Genomic DNA, 20,761 nt, shown 5'->3' with positions numbered 1-20,761 from the left:
AGTGGAGAATAAGGGGCAGAAGTGTGGAGAATAAGGGGCAGAAATATGGAGAATAAGGGGCAGGAGTGTGCAGAATAGGGGGCAGCAGTGTGGAGAATAAGGGGCAGGAGTGTGGAGGAATAAGGGGCAGAAGTGTTGAGAATAAGGGACAGGAGTGTGGAGAATAAGGGGCAGGAGTGTGGAGAATAAGGGGCAGGAGTGTAGAGAATAAGGGGCAGAAGTGTGGAGAATAAGGGGTAGAAGTGTGGAGAATAAGAGGCAGAAGTGTGGAGAATAAAGGGCAGAAGTGTGTAGAATAAGGGGCAGAAGTGTGGAGGAATAAGGGGCAGAAGTGTGGAGGAATAAGGGGCAGGAGTGTGGAGAATAAGAGGCAGGAGTGTGGAGGATAAGGGGCAGCAGTGTGGAGAATAAGGGGCATGAGTGTGGAGGAATAAGGGGCAGGAGTGTGGAGGAATAAGGGGCAGGAGTGTGGAGAATAAGGGGCAGGAGTGTGGAGGAATAAGGGGCAGAAGTGTTGAGAATAAGGGACAGGAGTGTGGAGAATAAGGGGCAGGAGTGTGGAGAATAAGGGGCAGGAGTGTAGAGAATAAGGGGCAGAAGTGTGGAGAATAAGAGGCAGAAGTGTGGAGAATAAAGGGCAGAAGTGTGTAGAATAAGGGGCAGAAGTGTGGAGGAATAAGGGGCAGAAGTGTGGAGGAATAAGGGGCAGGAGTGTGGAGAATAAGAGGCAGGAGTGTGGAGGATAAGGGGCAGCAGTGTGGAGAATAAGGGGCATGAGTGTGGAGGAATAAGGGGCAGGAGTGTGGAGGAATAAGGGGCAGAAGTGTGGAGAATAAGGGGCAGGAGAGTGGAGGATAAGGGGCAGCAGTGTGGAGAATAAGGGGCAGAAGTGTGGAGAATAAGGGGCAGAAGTGTGGAGGAATAAGGGGCAGGAGTGTTGAGAATAAGGGGCAGGAGTGTGGAGGATAAGGGGCAGGAGTGTGTAGGAATAAGGGGCAGGAGTGTGGAGGAATAAAGGGCAGAAGTGAGGAGAATAAGGGGCAGGAGTGCGGAGGAATTAGGGGCAGAAGTGTGGAGAATAAGGGGCAGAAGTGTGGAGAATAAGGGGCAGGAGTGTGGAGAATAAGGGTCTGGAGTGTGGAGAATAAGGGGCAGGAGAGTGGAGAATAAGGGGCAGAAGTGTAGAGAATAAGGGGCAGGAGTGTGGAGAATAAGGGTCTGGAGTGTGGAGAATAAGGGGCAGGAGCATGGAGAATAAGGGGCAGCAGTGTGGAGGAATAAGGGGCAGAAGTGTGGAGAATAAGGGGCAGGAGTGTGTAGGAATAAGGGGCAGAAGTGTGGAGAATAAGGGGCAGGAGAGTGGAGAATAAGGGGCAGAAATGTGGAGAATAAGCGTCAGGAGTGTGGAGAATAAGGGTCAGGAATGCGGAGAATAAGGGGCAGGAGTGCGGAGAATAAGGGGCAGAAGTGTGGAGAATAAGCGTCAGGAGTGTGGAGAATAAGGGTCAGGAGTGCGGAGAATAAGGGGCAGGAGTGAGGAGAATAAGGGGCAGAAGTGTGGAGAATAAGGGACAGAAGTGTGGAGAATAAGGGGCAGCGGTGTGGAGAATAATGCCAGGAGTGTGGAGAATAAGGGGGAGGAGTGTGGAGAATAAGCGGCAGGAGTGTGGAGAATAAGGGGCAGAAGTGTGGAGAATAACAGGATGAAGTGTGGAGAATAAGGGGCAGGTGCGTGGAGAATAAGGGGCAGGAGTGTGCAGAATAAGGGGCAGGAGTGTGGAGAATAAGGGGCAGAAGTGTGGAGAATAAGGGGCAGGAGTGTGGAGAATAAGGGGCAGGAGTGTGGAGAATAAGGGGCAGGAGTGTGGAGAATAAGGGGCAGGAGTGTGGAGAATAAGGGGCAGGAGTGTGGAGAATAAGGGGCAGAAATGTGGAGAATAAGGGGCAGAAGTGTGGAGAATAAGGGGCAGGAGTGTGGAGAATAAGGGGCAGGAGTGTAAAGAATAAGGGGCAGGAGTGTGGAGAATAAGGGGCAGAAGTGTGGAGAATAAGGGGCACAAGTGTGGAGAATAAGGGGCAGGAGTGTGGAGAATAAGGGGCAGGAGTGTGGAGAATAAGGGGCAGAAATGTGGAGAATAAGGGGCAGAAGTGTGGAGAATAAGGGGCAGGAGTGTGGAGAATAAGGGGCAGTAGTGTAAAGAATAAGCGGCAGGAGTGTGGAGAATAAGGGGCAGAAGTGTAAAGATTAAGGGGCAGGAGTGTGGAGAATAAGGGGCAGAAGTGTGGAGAATAAGGGGCAGAAGTGTGGAGAATAGGGGGCAGGAGTGCGGAGAATAAGGGGCAGGAGTGTGCAGAATAAGGGACAGGAGTGTGGAGAATAAGGGGCAGGAGTGTGGAGAATAAGGGGCAGGAGTGTGGAGAATAAGGGGCAGAAGTGTGGAGAATAAGGGGCAGGAGTGTGGAGAATAAGGGGCAGGAGTGTGGAGAATAAGGAACAGGAGTGTGGAGAATAAGGGGCAGGAGTGCGGAGAATAAGGGGCAGGAGTGTGGAGAATAAGGGGCAGGAGTGTGGAGAATAAGGGGCAGGAGTGTGGAGAATAAGGGGCAGAAGTGTGGAGAATAAGGGGCAGGAGTGTGGAGAATAAGGGGCAGGAGTGTGGAGAATAAGGGGCAGAAGTGTGGAGAATAAGGGGCAGGAGTGTGGAGAATAAGGGGCAGGAGTGTGAGGAATAAGGGGCAGGAGTGTGTAGAATAAGGGGCAGGAGTGTGTAGAATAAGGGGCAGGAGAGTGGAGAATAAGGGGCAGGAGTGTGTAGAATAAGGGGCAGGAGTGTGTAGAATAAGGGGCAGGAGAGTGGAGAATAAGGCGCAGCGCTGCTGGGAATATTAAGGCACGACAGAAACTTCATGGATTTATCAAAAAAATGTAATAATGTGCGTAATATTTATAATTCTTCTTCATTAACCCTAGAAACAGCGACTAAACATGCGAAAACACTGAAAATGCAAAATGTGAAAACCCAAATGTGTGTCATTCTCATCTTTAGGACTGTACAGATATTTATATGTGACGTGAGTTGCCATATTGCTGAATCTCGCGTGTGCCCACCTGGCAGCCATCCTTCTTGCCCTCACTGTAGCCAGCGCAGATCATGTCGTCTTGCACAATGGCGATGGAGGAAGTGATGTTGTAGACGTCTTTGAACATATGGTCACATGCGGAGGAGTTGATGAGAGGCAGCTCCACCTCCTGCAGGACGTACGGGGTCGACAATGTCACTGGAGAAAAGAGACGCCAAAAATCCTTTACCTACAGATCATGTAACACATGATACATTGTAACCCTGACAGCAGGAAAGAGAGACTTTACCCTGTGGCGGAGCTCACATCCATCCTTCCCGATCACTGGTCAATGGCCATATAACTCACCACCTTCTGCGGTGTCCCCCCAGCCGGTCACCCAGCACATGGCTCCATCTGGAAACATATGGTAGGGAAAGGGGAGGCAGATGGGCTGGATGTTATTATTAAAGGTGACCGGACCCTCCAGTTCCATTAACGCCAGATCTCCGCTGGTCCCATCTCCGCTGTAGATTGGGTGGATGATGATGTTCTTAACTGGTACAATAACCTTGGTGGTACTGACGCCTGTGAGGTACAACGTGCCCAACATGACGTAGAACCCACCGGACCTGGGAACCACAAGGAAAAGAAAGTATAAAGGAAATATTACCTGATATGGTACCAACATGTTTCAATGTGGAGTACGAGAGACATGGTCAACAAATAATAACCTACAACAAGAAGACACTCAAGGGCCAAGGTGCTAGAGGTACAAAAAATTAGGTTCATGATACAGGAGGGAGATGTCGAATAAAGCAGGCGCCCGTGTGTGATCTCTGGTATCAAATTCATTGGTTAGTTCATGATCGAGCTGGAGGGGGTAGGAGAGATGCCTTACGGAGCAGAGGAGATAGGAAGAAGCAGTGAAAACGTTCAATATGTGATTAAAAAGTGTGACTGAGGGGGAGCATCCCAGAGTACAGGTGCACCACAGGAGAAGTACAGGAGAAGATTCAGGTCACTAGCAGAAGGGAATGCAGTAAATATAGAAGAGTGTAAAATGACTGAAGAAGAGCATCCCAGACAACAGGTGCAGCACAGGAAAAATTCTGAAATTTGAGATTACTAGCAGAATGGAAGGCTATAAAATAAGATAAGTGGTAAGTGACTAAAGAAGAGTATTCCAGAGAACAGGTGCAGCACCAGAGGGGTCAAAGGGAAGTTTCAGGTTATTTGTGTTGCACAGCTTCTGGATACCCACAGTTGCAGTAGAAAACTTCACAGAGCAGGTTACTTGGGACAACAAGGTTTTACTTCTCAGAACATGAGGTAAAGGAAAAAACGCACAGTCACTCAGTACTGCGCCAGGAAGTAAGAACAAAATAGAAAGTACAAGAGAGACCTTTTTTCTTTTACAATGCAATAAACAAGGAAACTTTACACAGCATCGCCATCTACTGTCAGATCAGCATAAAGTCCTCCTTCACACAAACAAAGAAGTCCACAACTGTTGCATATACCAACAATTTTCAGAGTAAAAGAGGGTAAATTGAGATGACTGGTCATTGACAGAAGAGGAGCATCCCAGACAATAAGTGCAGCACAGGAAAAGTTTAAGGTTATTAGCAGAATGGAAGACGGTAAAATCTAAGGAATGGTAAGTGCATGAAGAAAAGCAGGTGAAGACATCCAGAAGATTGCAGGTTATCAGCAGAATGGATGTCAGTAAATCAGGTGATTGCTAATGACTGAAGAAGAGCATCCCAGAGAACAGGTGCACTGTTGTGTCATGGCATAAAACTATTACAGTAAAACCCCTTTATTTCTGCACTCTTGTGATATCGGTCAGTAGAGGTCTCACCGCTCTGCTGAAAGTACTCACGTCTGTCGCTTCTGATGTCTTTTTCTGCCCATGGAGTTTCGGTGGTAGCCATTGCTTCTTCTGTCTTCTCTTACTGTCTCTGCGCCAGACTCTGAGCTCTCTGGACTGCACAGACAAAGAAAAAAGGGGGGCGATCATGGCGGCAAGATCAAAGTGAGTAATGTGAGGCTCAGCCCTGACACAGCTGTGTACTCTATGGATGAACTGTGGCCACCGGTTTGGGGACCATCCTCCATACAGATTGTCTCCTCACCTCACACAGTGTGCAGCGGTCACCACCCAGCTCCTGGAGATCAGGGATCCTCCACATAGATGGATGTCACCACGCTTCACGCTGATCTGCCAGGGCCACTTACCTGGGACGGAGCTCTGACCACCCACAATGCGCTGCGAGAACGGGGGCTGCCCGCACACTGCAGGAACAAGGAGAAACGTCAGAAGATGACACTGGTCAAAATGTTTCTTTTGTGATGATTGGCATTGTGATACAAGGATAGAGAGGGTAGAACAATAGATAGACAGATTGATAGATAGATGATCGATAGATAGCTAGATATATGGATAGATAGATGATTGATTGTTTCCCTGTTTTGAGTGCTAATGACTGAAGAAGAGCATCCCAGAGAACAGGTGCAGCACAGGAGAAGTCCAGAGAACTTTCTCATGTATAGTAAGTAGGATGGAAGGTGGTAAACAAAGAAGGAGAAATAGATTCATTACTCAGGGGACATTTGTGCTCACTGGATGTCACTACTTTACCATATATTTTGTTGGATCTACTCTAAGAACAATCCTAGAATTCAAGAGAAAACTGAAAAAGACCCAGAAAGAGACTTCTAGTAAATTCCATAACTTTTTGCGATGCGGTCTGTTTCCCTCTCTGTTGAGCCACAGCCCGGTCCATCTCTGTCCTAATGCTGATAGTTCTTTTGTCATTGCTTTCCTTCTCATGGTTTGCTTCCCTTCAGGAGTTTTCCATTTTCTCTTTTGGTTCCGTCTAGTGATGAGCGAACGTGCTCGGTGCTCGCCCGAGCTTCTCACTGCTCGACATGCTCGGTGCTCACCGAGTATTTCTGGGGGTGCTCGGGCAGGAGCTCGGGTCCCCTCCCTGCATGTTTGGCGCTCTTTAGAGAGCCAATGAACATGCAGATATTGCCTGCCATGCACTGTAATGCCGCAGCCATGTTGGTTGTGGCATTACAGTGATTGGCTGGCCGCCCAGCGTCATCAAGTCTATATCAGACCTGGCGCCGCCATGCTCGTCACAGTCACTCCGGATCAGACAGTGTAGGGAGAGCTGCTGCTGAGATAGGGAGAGATTCGCTTGTGTATTAGGTAGTGTAGGGAGAAAAACCGTACATTACACATATCCATCTTAACAAACAGTCCTTCTGAGGACTAATCCATCTGCAGAGATATCAGGCAGGCAGTGTATATAGGCAGGCAGGGTATATACCAGACTGCACAAGAGGCTCCATTCCAGTTCTGTCTTCTGCTGCTGTTAGATATTTCTATACAAAGGCCCAGGTCTCAGAAGCCAGGAATACTTTTGGATCTAAATCCTCATTATTTGCTTAAAAAGCAATCCAGAGAACACCATTTTTCTGTGCTTGTTGGCACTGCAGAATACAGCCAGGTCCTTTCCATATTACAGCGCTAGAAATCCAGCTATTTAAAACTGTGTTTTCTCTGTCACACGGATCACATATACGTTGTCAGAAAATACTGCCATTTCTGGCCTCCATTAAAAATTTCCTTTAGTGTGTCAGTGAAGCAATTCACAGCAGTTTGCTGTTCAAACTACTTACCTACAGGCCAGGTATTTAAAACTCTGTTTTCTCCGTCACACGGGTCACATATAAGTTCGCTCCAAACTCAGTCATTTGTAGTGAGCGTGAAAGATACTGTCCTCCATATAAAATGGGCAAGGCACGTGGCAAGGGACGGGGAACTGGACGTGATGGTAATGGTGCATGCAAAGGCCGAGGACAAGGCCGTGGGTAAGCCAGAATTGTGCCACAACAAACACCCACATCTTCTCACCTGATCTTCCTGTCCCAATTTCTAGGGGACCGCAGCACACCACTATTGAACCCAGAGCAGTGTCAAAAGGTTGTTGGTTGGATAGCGGATAATGCTTCCAGTCACTTAGCCACCACCACCACCTTGTCTTCCACACGGTCAATTCTCAGTAGCCGTGAGTCTGGACCGCATATTCCTCACCCTGATCCTCCTTCCTCCCACCATGCCGAGTGCCCGGAGACAACGGATCCCACACTTGGGCACTCCGAAGAGCTGTTCACTTTTCCATTTACAGATTCAGGCCTCTCGCCCGGTCCACTTGAAGCGGGGCAAGAGGAGATCACATGTAGAGATGTCCAAATATTTGAGCAGCCACGGTCACACGAAGGCATCTGTGGGAAAGTGTCACAAGAGGTGGACGATGATGAGACACAATTGCCAGAAAGTCAGGAGGAGGACCAGGGTGCTGAAGTGGAAGACGAGGTGGTGGATGATATAGTAACTGACCCAACCTGGCAGGAGGACATGAAGAGCAAGGACAGCAGCACACAGGGGGAGGGAGGCAGAGCACCCCAACAGGCAGGAAGAAGCAGTGTGGTGGCCGCAGACAGAAGGCAGGCAACCGTTCCCAGTAACACCAACACGAAGAAAGTTGCCAGTACAACTGTTAGGTCTTCCAGAGTCTTTTTGTTTTTTGAAAACTCTGCCGATAACCCTAAAGAGGCCCTTTGCACCACCTGCCAGGCCAGCATCAGCAGGGGTGGCAAAACGACCAGCCTGACCACCACCAGCATGATCAGGCACATGGCAGTAAAGCACCCGACTTTGTGGGCCGAACCCCAGGGTCCAGGAAAAGTGTCTGCAGGTGGCACCATTGCTTCTTCCGCTGTTGTGCATGCAAGCCAATCCCCTGTCGATGGTGCATGCGAAGATGCCTCCTGCCCTGCACCTGTCATTGTGCAGTCTCAAGTAGCAGCATCAGGAAGCATGTCCATGTCCTTGTCCCAGAGAAGCGTTCAGTTGTCCATACCCAAGTCCTTGAAACGCAAGCGCAAATATGCAGGCAACGCCCCACAGGCCACACTACTAAATTCTCACATTTCACGACTGCTTGCGCTCAAAATGATGCCTTTTAGGCTTGTGGAGGCGGAAGCATTCTGCAACCTGATGTCGGCGGCCTTCCCTCAGTACTCAGTCCCCAGCCGCCACTATTTCTCCCGGTGTGCTGTCTCCGCAGTACACAAGCACGTGTCCCCAAACCTTAGCCGTGCCCTCAACAATGCAGTTACCGGGAAAGTCCACCTAACCACGGACACGTGGACAAGTGCTTGTGTGCAGGGACGTTACATCTCGCTGACGGCAAACTGGGTTAACATAGTGGAAGCCAGGACCCAGTCGGACCTTGGGACGGAACACGTCCTCCCGACGCCAAGGATTGCGGGCTCTAGGTCAATCAGGGTTGCCCCCACGGTCTACAGCTCCTGCACCTCATTCTCCTCAGCCTCCTCCTCCTCTTCAGCCTCCATCTCCGAAATGACCACATCAGTCACAAGCTGGAAGCACTGCAGCACTGCCTCGGCCAAGAGGCAACAGGCTGTGCTGAAGATAATATGCTTAGGTGACAAACCGCACAATGCTGAAGAGTTGTGGACATCTCTGAAAGAGCAGGCAGATCTGTGGCTCAAACCGCTGAACCTACAGCCAGGCATGGTCGTGTGTGACAATGAATCATAGAATCATAAAATCATAGAATGTTAGACTTGGAGGGGACCTCCTGGGTCATCTGGTCCAACCCCCTGCTCAAAGCAGGATTCACTAAATCATCTCAGACAGATATCTGTCCAGCCTCTGTTTGAAGACGTCCATTGAAGGGGAACTCACTACCTCTCGTGGCAGGAACCTTGTGGCGGCTCTGAGGTGAGCCTAGCTCACACATGTACCATGCCTGGCCCATGTGCTTAACCTCGTGGTTCAGCGGTTTCTCAAATCCTATCCGGAGCTGCCGGATCTATTTGTTAAAGTATGCCGCCTGTGTGCCCATTTTAGAAAGACAGCTACAGCTTCCACCGCCTTTGCCGTGTTTAAGCAGCGTTTGCGACTTCCGGCTCACAAAATGGTGTGTGATGTCCCCACGAGTTGGAACTCTACACTGCAGATGTTGGGAAGGATTTGTGAGCTGAAGAGGGCAGTTGTTGAGTACCAGCATCAACAAGGCTGTCGGTATTCAGTTCAGACTCCACACATAAGACCTTAGGAGTGGACATGGATGTCAGACATATGTACCATCCTCCAAAACTTTGAGGATTCCACCAAGATGGTGAGCGGCAATGACACCATAATTAGCGTCACCATCCCGCTTCTCTGTCTTTTGAAACGCTCTCTGCTCACAATCAAAGAGGATGCATTGCAGGCGGAGCACGATGAGATGGAGCAAAGAACCATACAGGGTGATTCCACACAGCCAAACCTCATCTCATCCCAACGTGGATTGGTTGACAATAAGGAAGAGGAGGAAGGACAGGAGCTAGTTTCATGCACTATAGACGGTACTACCTGCACAGCTGTCATACCGGCTGTTCAGTGTAGCCAGAGGACAGAGAGGAGGAGGAGGAGGAGAAGAGCATTGTCAGTCATCCTCTTGGTGAGGACACGGAAGTCTTGCCTGTTTGCAGTCTGGCACGCATGGCTGAGTTTATGTTACACTGCCTTTCCCATGACCGTAGCGTTCTCAAAATTTTGGGTGACAGTCATTACTGGTTGGTGACACTACTAGACCCACGCTACAAGGAGAACTTTATATCTCTTATTCCTGAAGCGGACAGGTCTACAAAAATGGGGCTGTACCAGACGGCCCTTGTTGCGGAACTATTAAAAAAATTCCCATCGGAAAACGCTGGCGGCAGAGGGCACACTTCGTTGGACAACCAAGGAGTACAGACAAGAGAGACACAACTTCAATCCAGCAGAGGCAGGGGAACACTGTCAAAGTTCTGGGAGAGTTTTCTCAGACCCTCCCATCGCACAGGCCCTGAGGCGCGGGGTACTCTCACAAGGAGTGCAAAGTTTTGGAAGATGCTGAGGGAGTACCTTGCCGACCGCACCAACGTCCTCCGTGATTCCTCTGTGCCTTATATTTATTGGGTATCCAAGCTGGATAAGTGGAATGAACTTGCTCTCCATGCCTATGAGGTCCTGGCCTGCCCTACCACCAGTGTTTTATCAGAGCGTGTTTTTAGTGCCGCTGATGGAATTATAACTGATAGGTGCATCCGCCTGTCAACTGAAAATGCTGACAGGCTGACTCTTATAAAAATGAACAAGGGCTGGATTGGGCCAGACTTCTCAACACCACCGAATGATAGCAGCGTAACATAAACTCAAATCCAGTGTCTTTTCTTGGGAGGTGTATTCCCATGCACCTTTTCACACCCACACATGGGTATATGCTTCCTGATTTTGGCTATTTGCTCTTGTCATCCTCCTTCTCCTCATCCTCCACCACCATATCACCAGGGTCACCGTGGTCCGTGATGCAACACCCACATAATTTTTTTAAACGGTGTTTATGATGCCCGTAAAAAAAAAAAAAAAAATTATACAGTATGTTCATGTATACCCCCCAGGGGTAAATGTTTGTCAGCCCATACACTAAGTGCATGGGCATTACAAGTATAGGAGGCCCGCTCCTTTCTAATGGCAACATTTTTTCATGAGGCCCTCTGACCTCCACCTCTCTTCCAAGGGGCAATGGAGTGCCTCCAAATTTTTGGCAGCCCTTGCATTCACTGCACCTCACCCTCTCCTTTCTAATGGGAATTTGTCATTACTGTGGCCCTGCTCTACGTGTCTTTAAATTCTTAGTGGGGTTTTTCCTAAAATTGGTCAGCCTTTGGACACACTGAATACCCTATAACAGTACAGCAGACCCTCTCCTTTCTAATGGGAATTTGTCGTTACTGTGGCCCTGCTCTATGTCTCTTTATAATCTTAGTAGGGTTTTTCCGTAAAAAGGTCAGTCGTTGGACTCACTGCATACCTTATAACTGTATAGCAGACCCTCTCCATTCTAATGGGAATTTGTCGTTACTGTGGCCCTGCTCTATGTGTCTTTAAATTCTTAGTGGGGTTTTTCCTAAAATTGGTCAGCAGTTGGACTCATTGCATACCCTATAACTGTATAGCAGACCCTCTCCTTTCTAATGGGAACATGTCGTACCTTGTTACTGTGGCTCTGCTCTATGTGTCTTTAAATTCTTAGTGGGGTTTTTCCCAAATTTCGGCAGCCCTTGCAGTCACAGCATGGGCATTACCACTATAGGAGACCCGCTCCTTTATAATGGGAACATTTTTTTTACTGAGACCCTCCTCTATGTCTCTTCAAAGGGGTATTGGGTTGCGTCCAAATTTTTGGCAGCCCTTGCAGTCACTGGAAACACAATAGCAGTATAGGAGACCCACTTGTTAATAATGGGAACAACAAAGCATAGCCGGCTGATGGCTCTCTAACAATAGCAAGGGCCGACTGCTGGCCTTTTAAGAATAGTAAGGGCCGTCTGATGGCCCTATAAAAGTAGGCTTTATGACTTTCAGAGTCCCTCCATCATAAATAAAACAGGATGTGTCTGATGATGTGTCACACACCACATTGCCAGATAATGTTGTAAAATGTTAAAATGACATTTCCCGGTGAATGCATTTGTCTTAAAAAATAGCATAAAAAAACAAAACAATAAGATCTTTCTTTAGTATAGAAAACAGTGTCACCAATTTAACCTCAATGTAATCACATTGTTCAGCTCCTGCACCTCCTCCCCAATCTCCGAAATGACCACATCAGTCACAAGCTGACAGCACTGCAGCACTGCCTTGGCCAAGCGGCAACAGGCTGAAGATAACATGCTTAATGCTTAATTGACAAACCGCCCCGCGCTGCAGAGTTGTTGTAAGCTGTAACACAGCAGCCTGATCTGTGCCTCTCACTGCTGAACATACAGTCAGGCATGGTCATATGTGACAATGGGCGGAACCTGGTGACGGAGAAATGACACCCAGAGTAGATACGGTTTCCCTCTATGCCAGTCCTTTCACCGAGCTAAATACAACTCTCATCAAAAAAAGCTGTGGACTGGCTCTGTACCGTCCCTGGCCACATTCACCCGTCCACGTGTTTGTGGTTAGGTGGTCCTTCCCAGTAAGTGCACTGGGGAGGGCATGGGTAATATTGTGGGACCTGTGCTTGTGGAAGGCGGAGACGTCACCGGGAGAAACAGTGGCAGCTGGGGACCGAGTATGGACACCTGGCCGCCGCCGGCATGAGGTTGTGAAAAGCTTCCGCCTCCACGAGCATAAAAGGCCATATTTCAAGTGCAAGCAGCTGCCCAGAAATCTGGCAGTTTAGTGTTGCGGCCTGTGAGTGGGTGGGTGGCTGGCTGCATACTTGCGCTTGCACTCCAAGTAACAGAAAACTAAGCAGATAGTGGCCTCTATCATCATCATGGCCTCACGTCGGCACTATGAACTCTCCTGAAGGAGAAGCCGGGGCCCACAGGAGGAGTCTCCGGTTCTCTGGTGGGCCCGTCCAACCCTGCCAAGAAGCAGCCCTGGCTAAGAAAAGTGTGGGGGAAGGTTCCCGGACAATCTATGGCTGCTTTTTTAATGTGGATCGGACATGCTTATGCATGTTATTTCTTAAACCGCTTTGCAGATCAGGCCATTGTCCAACTCTGTATTCATGAAATTGAATGCGCAAAGAAAGATGTTTGTGTGTCAAAGCACCACCGACAAGTGCGAGTTGATGTTGGACGAGCTGCCATTGCTTCTGCAACAAACTGCATTAGAGTACTTCCTGGGAGAAATGACACCCAGGGTAGATACGGTTTCCCTCTATGCCAGTCCTTTCACCGAGCTAAATACAACTCTCAGCAAAAAAAGCTGTGGACTGGCTCCGTACCGTCCCTGGCCATATTCACCTGTCTACGTGTTTGTGGTTAGTTGGTCCTTCCCAGTAAGTGCACTGGGAAGGGCACGGGTAATGTTGTGAGACCCAAGCTTGTAGAAGGTGGAGACGACACCGGGAGAAACAGTGGAGGCTGGGGACCGAGTATGGACACCCGGCCGCCGCCGGCATGAGGTTATGAAAAGCTTCCGCCTCCACGAGCCTAAAAGGACACATTTCAAGTGCAAGCAGCTGTCAAAAAATTGGCAGTATAGTATTGCAGCCTGTGGGTGGGTGGGTGGCTGGCTGCATACTTGTGCTTGCATTCCAAGGAATGGGGTAGGGACTAATGAACGCTGCACTGCGACAAGGACGTGGACGGTGGTTGTTGCAAGTGTGTAACTACAGGTGCATGGCGGGAGGCATCTTGGCATGCACCAAGGATCACTTATGATGGGCACACTTTTATGCAGTGACCTGGGAGTCAGAAATGCTTCCAGAGGTCTTCCCCATGCTGTTCCCATGTCTTTTCAGCACTGTATGTGTTACGGTTTCGGGTGGTGGAAGCTCTGTGCTGCGGTGCAAGGAGGGACCAGAGGGGCGTAACTAGGTATCAACTCGGACTGACCAAGGTCGCACGGCGGCTCAATCGACTCAGTGAACCAGGGAAGGACCGAGCAGAGGGACCAGGTGCTACTCTGGACCAGTCCTTGTATGAGAGCAGGTGACTCCCACGGATCAGAAGGCACGGACTGACCAGTACAGCAGATGAGCAGGGCAGGCAGGCTGATGGGTGATCCGGGAAGACAGACTGGCAGACACCACGGGTAACTGGCAGGAGCCTCCAGGTAGGCTGGCTGGTAGGCACGACAGGTAACTGGTACGTTCTCCAGGTAGGTAAGCCTGGCCCATAGACAGACTGGCGGGTTAGGACCGTAGTGTACTTGGCTGGCGGACACAGGTAGACAGGATGGCGGACAGAACTGGTAGTCAGGCTGGCAGACTGGACTGGTAGTCAGGCTGGCGGACTGGACTGGTAGTCAGACTAGCAGTGGGACCTGAGGGCTGAAGCAGAGTTTAGATCACAGAGCTACAACCTTGCACGGGCACCTCCATTTTGGAGAAGGTGTCTTTTATATGAGAGGTCCTCCGGCCATTGGCCGGGGACTCCTTGGGACGGCGCACGTGGCCCCTTTAAGAGGAAGGGAGCGCGCAAGCGCCCTAAGCACAGTGTTCGGGAAGTTGTGCACGCCAGCAGCAGCAACAGGAGGGCCAGAAGACGCCGGGCCCGGAGCACGGCGGTAAGGGGGACGGCGTCTCTGCCTGTCAAGGGGCAGAGACGCCGATGCTACAGTATGCATGTGTCTGATGATGTGTCACACACCACATGGCCAGATAAGGTTAAAATGACATTTCCCAGTGAATGCATTTGTCTTTGTTGAAAGCAATGCAAAAGTGCAAAAACGCATCAAAAACGCTACATGTGAACATAGCCCAAGGTGTGGAGGAGTATTTTTGGTTTTGGTTATTTATTTTGCCTTATATACAAGTTTTTACCCTGGAAAGGATGTTCCTTAATATATTTCCCAGGAAAATCCATTTTGGTTTTGTTTTTGTATGTTTTATTGTGAGTCCGTAAAAGTGGCGTAATACTCTGACAGCGTTGTTGACAGCAGTGACCTGGGAGTCAGAAATGCTTCCAGGGGTCTTCCCCATGCTGTTCCCATGTCATTTGAGCACTGTTCCCATCGATTTGGGCAATTTTTAGGCTCTCTGCAGACCGCCGGGGGGAGCCACCTGAAAAATGCTCGAGTTTCCCATAGACTTACATTGGGCTCCTTGCTCGGGTCGAGCACCCGAGTATTCCAATTTGCTCGACCCGAGCAACGAGTACCTGAGCGTATTAGTGCTCGCTCATCACAAGTCCGTCCTATCACATTTTGGGATGGGCTTTGTATAATCACCGCTCACTGACTTTCTTTGCTGGCTATACTTCTATGTAAATGATGTTAGGAGTTCCAGCTCCTCAACTAGGGATTATCTTGCTTGATTAACCCCAGTTGCTTTTCCTGTGGTTTGTCTGAGAGTCATCCTCCCCAGCACCCTTCCCTTTCTGTTACGTTTGGGGTCTGAAAGGTTTTCACTTAGTCCATTTCTTTTTTGGTTCCCTGCATTTTTCCCTGACTATTTTGTGTGAACGTGTTTGGTTTCTTACCCTGGGTTCTCATGTCTTCCTGCACGCTCTCCTTTCCCTTTGTAGGATTTGTGTTGTGGCCTCCCCACTGGTTCTCCAGGAGGTACAAGAAACCTTTTAGGGAGACAGGTTGAGAAGGCGATTTTTAGCTGAGTGGTTAGGGACTATCCCAGTCTGTACAGGGAACAGTTGGGTACAGATACAGCACCTTTCCTTCTACCATTACCTGTGTGAGTGTGTGAACATGTTCATAACATAGATATAGGATAGGTAGATAGATAGATAGATAGATAGATAGATACATAGATAGATAGATAGATAGATAGATAGATGATAGATTGATAGATGATACATAATAGATATATAATAGATAGATAGATAAATGATAGATAGATAGATGATAGATAGATAGATGATAGTTAGATAGATAGATGATAGATAGATAGATGATAGATAGATAAATGATAGATAGATAGATAGATAGATAGATATTGTATATACCTGAAGTTGTCCTCTTCACAAGACCTGCGGTAACAGAGAATCATCATGTTAGTGGCACATGTCATACACATTTTAGGGTCGGTGCTCTCAGGTGTGTGGCGGTACAACATAGTGTGTAGTGGGATCCTGTGCTTGGCTCCTCTTGTCCACAGTGTCTGGAATATTAGTAAGACCTTGTACTTCTTCCAGGGTTTTTACCTTTCCATCTGACCTGTACTTTACTTTATGATGGTATTTATGATCATCATTCCTTCCTCTATGCTTTACACTGCAGCTCTCCTGCACCAGATTGGCTGTGGAGCATGAGGACAAGCTCAACTGTCAGAGCATGGAGGGATGGTGACATTACAGTGATGACGGGAGATTATAAACTGCAAGGAGGAAATAACTAGTAAGAAAAAGAGGAAAGGAAAAGGGAGTTCGTCGGCACATCCAAGCGGAAAATAAAACAAATTCCATTATTCCTGTTTAAAAACATGGAAACCTTAGAGTCTGACGCGTTTCTGGTATACAGCGACACCCTTATTCATAGGATAAAGATTTCTCTGCTATATATATCGTCTGCTTGACACAGATGAAAACGATTATTGTAATTGGAAGAAACGTCAGCTGCATAGGTGCAAAGAATTGCTAATGTATAATTGTAACTCGTGTTAGGGCTAGAGTTAGGTTTAGGGTTAGGGCTAGACTTGAGTTTAGTGTTAGGGCTAGAGCTGGAGCTCGGGTTAGGGCTAGAGTTAGGTTTAGGGTTAGGGCTCGAGTTAGGTTTAAGGTTAGGGCTATACTTGAGTTTAGTGTTAAGGCTAGAGCTGGAGCTCAGGTTAGGGCTAGAGTTAGGTTTAGGGTTAGGGCTAGAGCTGGAGCTCAGGTTAGGGCTAGAGTTAGGTTTATGGTTAGGGCTAGAGCTGGAGCTCAGGTTAGGGCTAGAGTTAGGCTTAGTGTTAGGGCTAGAGCTGGAGCTCAGGTTAGGGCTAGAGTTAGGTTTAGTGTTAGGGCTAGAGCTGGAGCTCAGGTTAGGGCCAGAGTTAGGTTTAGGGTTAGGGCTAGACTTGAGTTTAGTGTTAGGGCTAGAGCTGGAGCTCAGGTTAGGACTAGAGTTAGGTTTAGGGTTAGGGCTAGACTTGAGTTTAGTGTTAAGGTTAGAGCTGGAGCTCAGGTTAGGGCTAGAGTTAGGTTTAGGGTTAGGGCTCGAGTTAGGTTTAGGGTTAGGGCTAGACTTGAGTTTAGTGTTAGGGCTAGAGCTGGAGCTCGGGTTAGGGCTAGAGTTAGGGTTAGGGTTAGGGCTAGACTTGAGTTTAGTGTTAAGGTTAGAGCTGGAGCTCAGTTTAGGGCTAGAGTTAGGTTTAGGGTTAGGGCTAGACTTGAGTTTAGTGTTAGGGCTAGAGCTGGAGCTCGGGTTAGGGCTAGAGTTAGGTTTAGGGTTAGGGCTAGACTTGAGTTTAGTGTTAAGGTTAGAGCTGGAGCTCAGGTTAGGGCTAGAGTTAGGTTTAGGGTTAGGGCTAGACTTGAGTTTAGTGTTAGGGCTAGAGCTGAAGGTCGGGTTAGTGCTAGACTTGGGTTTAGGGTTAGGGCTAGAGCTGGCACTCAGGTTAGGGCTAGCATTACTTCTAGGGCTAGGGCTAGAGGTAGGTTTAGTGTTAGGGCTAGAGCTGGAGCTTGGGTTAGGGCTAGACTTGGGTTTAGGGTTAGGGCTAGACTTGGGTTTAGGGTTAGAGCTAGAGTTAGGTTTAGGGTTAGGGCTAGGGTAAAAAGAAAGGACATAAAGTATATGTAATAAAAATATCAGGTAAAAAATTGGTAACAATGTCTAACTTTTCATTTATACATAGAAAAAACTAGAGGACCAAATGGGCAAATTATAATTACATCAGTATTTGTGTAAAGTATGATACATGTGCAGGTGGATAATAGGAGTTCAATACTGGTCAGGTGAACAGGACTTAGGTGGTGCTGATGGTGGTGACACAATCCTTGCCTTGCCCTTGGTGCTGGTAACCCATGCTATACCACTAGGGAGGAGAAGCCCAAAGTCTGGTGTGTCCTATCCACCATAATCTGCTTTTTAGTCTATGGATCCCTCGTCCACTCTGGAGTTTACCTAATAAATCCCAGCAGACATTGGCTTTATCCTTCAGGCCGCTGTTCCCTTATAGCACCTGACAATGGATGGCGGCCGCTCATCTATATCACAATAGTTTCTGGGCTTTTCTCAGAAATTGCGCTCATTGGTGACATATTATATAGGAGGAAGCGGGAACATCTGCCCTATTCTCCAGACTTGTCATACATGACGGCTCTGTACAGAAAAGACTGATAACCAGGGACAATGGCTTTACAGAGAGTGCGGAGAACGTTCTCCTGAGGATAATGAGCCCCGACCTCAGTATTGTGCTATGGAACAAGTGATCTGTGAATAGAAGTTTCTATGGAGCCACCAGATATATCCGACCACAAATAGCCACAATCAGAGGAAGAATAAACACAAGCGACTTGTCAATGTCCACCGGAAAAATATGGGAATCTTTTCTGAGAAGTTGCCAACCAGGCGGGATCCAGAAAAGGCCGAAGTCATGTAGAACATTCTAGTAACTCTATAATATCCGATCATTATCTTCATTTTTTCAGTGACTCAAAAGTATCCAAAATCCAAGTAAGAGATATACATGATCAGACATCGTAAGACTGATATGGAAGGAAGAACCTGCGCCAAAGAGCTTACAATGCCAATGACACCACAGTCAACTACCAAGTTATAGTGGACTTATACCCCCGGCCTTGAACTAGACAGATGACCCCATAATTCTTGAGCTTCAGTTCGGGGCGTTTTTCCCATTACTGCTTTAACATTCAGTGGGACTTGTCTATGAGGACCATAACTGGACGAGTAATGGTGACGAGATTACTATTGATCCAATTATCAGGATCATTTATATACAATTCGATAGCGTCAACTCACACAGGACCAGGATGGATGTCAACAAGTGAAGCTCCAACAGCCGAGACTTCATATTATCGAGGAGAGAAGAGCAGAAGATCAAGAAAGAGGTAAGACGTTCTCCACCGACACCTGTGTACATAAGTTACATGAGCCCAGTTCACATTATGGTCCTGCAATGTGGATCCAGAGGAAGGAAAACAACCCCCATGGGGGCATCAATGGTCATAAGTAAAGAATTCCTGTAGACAATGAATGTCATCAGAATAAAACTCAACCAATCGCTAATATCATGTGTGTTACGTCTACTCAACCCTGGACCATCTACAGATACATGTGGAAGATACAAGTCCTGGAAATATCACTGTAAGATACTGTCACGTGGTTGTAGGTGATACATGTGGTGATAGAGATAAAGGGATAATATCTGGAAGAGATGGACACGGGATCTGTGTGTCAGATGTATCTCATGATGGGCGTGTAATGAAGAACTGGCACATTGTATCAGAACATAATAGTAACACAGTGTGACATGTTTATATAAATTGTAATATTTGAAAAGACTGAATAATCAGAATAAATCTCCGGATCACTGACCTGTCTCCAGAATCGATCACCTGTGAGCAGAGAGGTGATGTAGTGGAGATAATGGGGTGAGATTTCCTGCAAATTACCGGTGTGACATTTAGTTATATGTCCAGGACATATAACCAAATGCAGTCATAATATCCTAGAGATAGTGATGGAAATGTATTGGAGATAACTGTGTGACGTGTGAGGATCTACTGGTGTTATTGGTGGAACTGAGATCTCAGTGTGAGAAGCAGAGAAATATCGAAGAAAGCATGAATATCCCAGGACCTCATCATTGTCCTCAGAGATTCCTGGTAAATGGCATGATGGAGAGGAGACTTCTTACCTCGGTAGGGCTGAGATGTAGCAGCGTTTTCCCTGTGCAATCCCGGTTATTGGCAGACAAGCAGACACAAAGATCAATCACTTCCAAGTCCTAAGTGGTTAAGGACAGGTTGTCTACGTCCTCTAATATCCCTCTAATCACTGCACCACCCATCATCGTGTCCCGTTGTTGTGCTGACAGAGGATTATGTTACCTGCAGAGCACATCCCCATGACCAGCACTACATCAGTACCATCCAGGAGGAATAGGCGGTGTGGAATTATCATGTAATCCCCTAAACTCTAACATTTTTGTGCCGAGTCCTATCAAAGATCAGCATTCGTTATAAGAAGTTGAAGCCATCCACAACCTGTCTCCTCCATATATCTGTGACCTAGTCTCCCGTTACATACCTGCACGCAGCCTCCGATCCTCACAAGATCTCCTTCTCTACTCCCCTCTTATCTCCTCTTCCCACAATCGCATACAAGATTTCTCCCGTGCTTCCCCGCTACTCTGGAATTCTCTACCCCAACACATCAGACTCTCACCTACTGTGGAAACCTTCAAAAGAAACCTGAAGACCCACCTCTTCCGACAAGCCTACAACCTGCAGTAACCACCGCTCCACCACATTACTGCATGACCTCCTCTACCCTCACCTACTGTATCCTCACCCATCCCTTGTAGACTGTGAGCCCTCGCGGGCAGGGTCCTCGCTCCACCATACCACTGCATGACCAGCTCTACCCTCACCTACTGTATCCTCATCCATCCCTTGTAGACTGTGAGCCCTCGCGGGCAGGGTCCTCGCTCCACCATACCGCTGCACGACCAGCTCTACCCTCACCTACTGTATCCTCACCCATCCCCTGTAGACTGTGAGCCCTCGCGGGCAGGATCCTCTCTCCACCATACCGCTGCACGACCAGCTCTACCCTCACCTACTGTATCCTCACCCTTCCCTTGTAAACTGTGAGCCCTCACGGGCAGGGTCCTCGCTCCACCACATTACTGCATGACCTCCTCTACCCTCACCTACTGTATCCTCACCCATCCCTTGTAGACTGTGAGCCCTCGCGGGCAGGGTCCTCGCTCCACCACATTACTGCACGACCAGCTCTACCCTCACCTACTGTATCCTCACCCATCCCTTGTAGACTGTGAGCCCTCGCGGGCAGGGTCCTCGCTCCTCCTGTACCTCCGCCATACCGCTGCACGACCAGCTCTACCCTCACCTACTGTATCCTCACCCATCCCTTGTAGACTGTGAGCCCTCGCGGGCAGGGTCCTTGCTCCTCCTGTACCAGTCGCTGACTCGTTTGTTAAGA

General features: G+C 48.3%; 1 protein-coding gene across 1 annotated transcript in view; it reads right to left on the bottom strand.

Annotated features, from left to right (window-relative positions):
• Window positions 1-18,605, bottom strand: part of LOC141161433 (transmembrane protease serine 9-like) — a 43,319-nt gene extending 24,714 nt beyond the window's left edge. Inside the window, exons 1-7 of the mRNA XM_073646241.1 lie at window positions 18,554-18,605; window positions 15,598-15,621; window positions 15,118-15,210; window positions 5,199-5,358; window positions 4,946-5,050; window positions 3,430-3,692; window positions 3,110-3,279 (exon numbers count right to left, since the gene is read on the bottom strand). Coding sequence (XP_073502342.1) covers window positions 3,110-3,279; window positions 3,430-3,692; window positions 4,946-5,050; window positions 5,199-5,358; window positions 15,118-15,210; window positions 15,598-15,621; window positions 18,554-18,605 — 867 coding nt within the window. The remainder of the gene's footprint in view (window positions 1-3,109; window positions 3,280-3,429; window positions 3,693-4,945; window positions 5,051-5,198; window positions 5,359-15,117; window positions 15,211-15,597; window positions 15,622-18,553) is intronic.
• Between the last annotated feature and the right edge of the window lie 2,156 nt (window positions 18,606-20,761).

The sequence above is a fragment of the Phyllobates terribilis genome, unplaced genomic scaffold, assembly GCF_046119375.1.
Source record: "Phyllobates terribilis strain yellow unplaced genomic scaffold, ASM4611937v1 Scaffold_9__5_contigs__length_417890890, whole genome shotgun sequence".
Taxonomy (NCBI): Eukaryota; Metazoa; Chordata; class Amphibia; order Anura; family Dendrobatidae; genus Phyllobates; species Phyllobates terribilis.
Note: the sequence above shows the minus strand (reverse complement) of the source record. Positions and strands in the feature narration are given on the sequence as shown.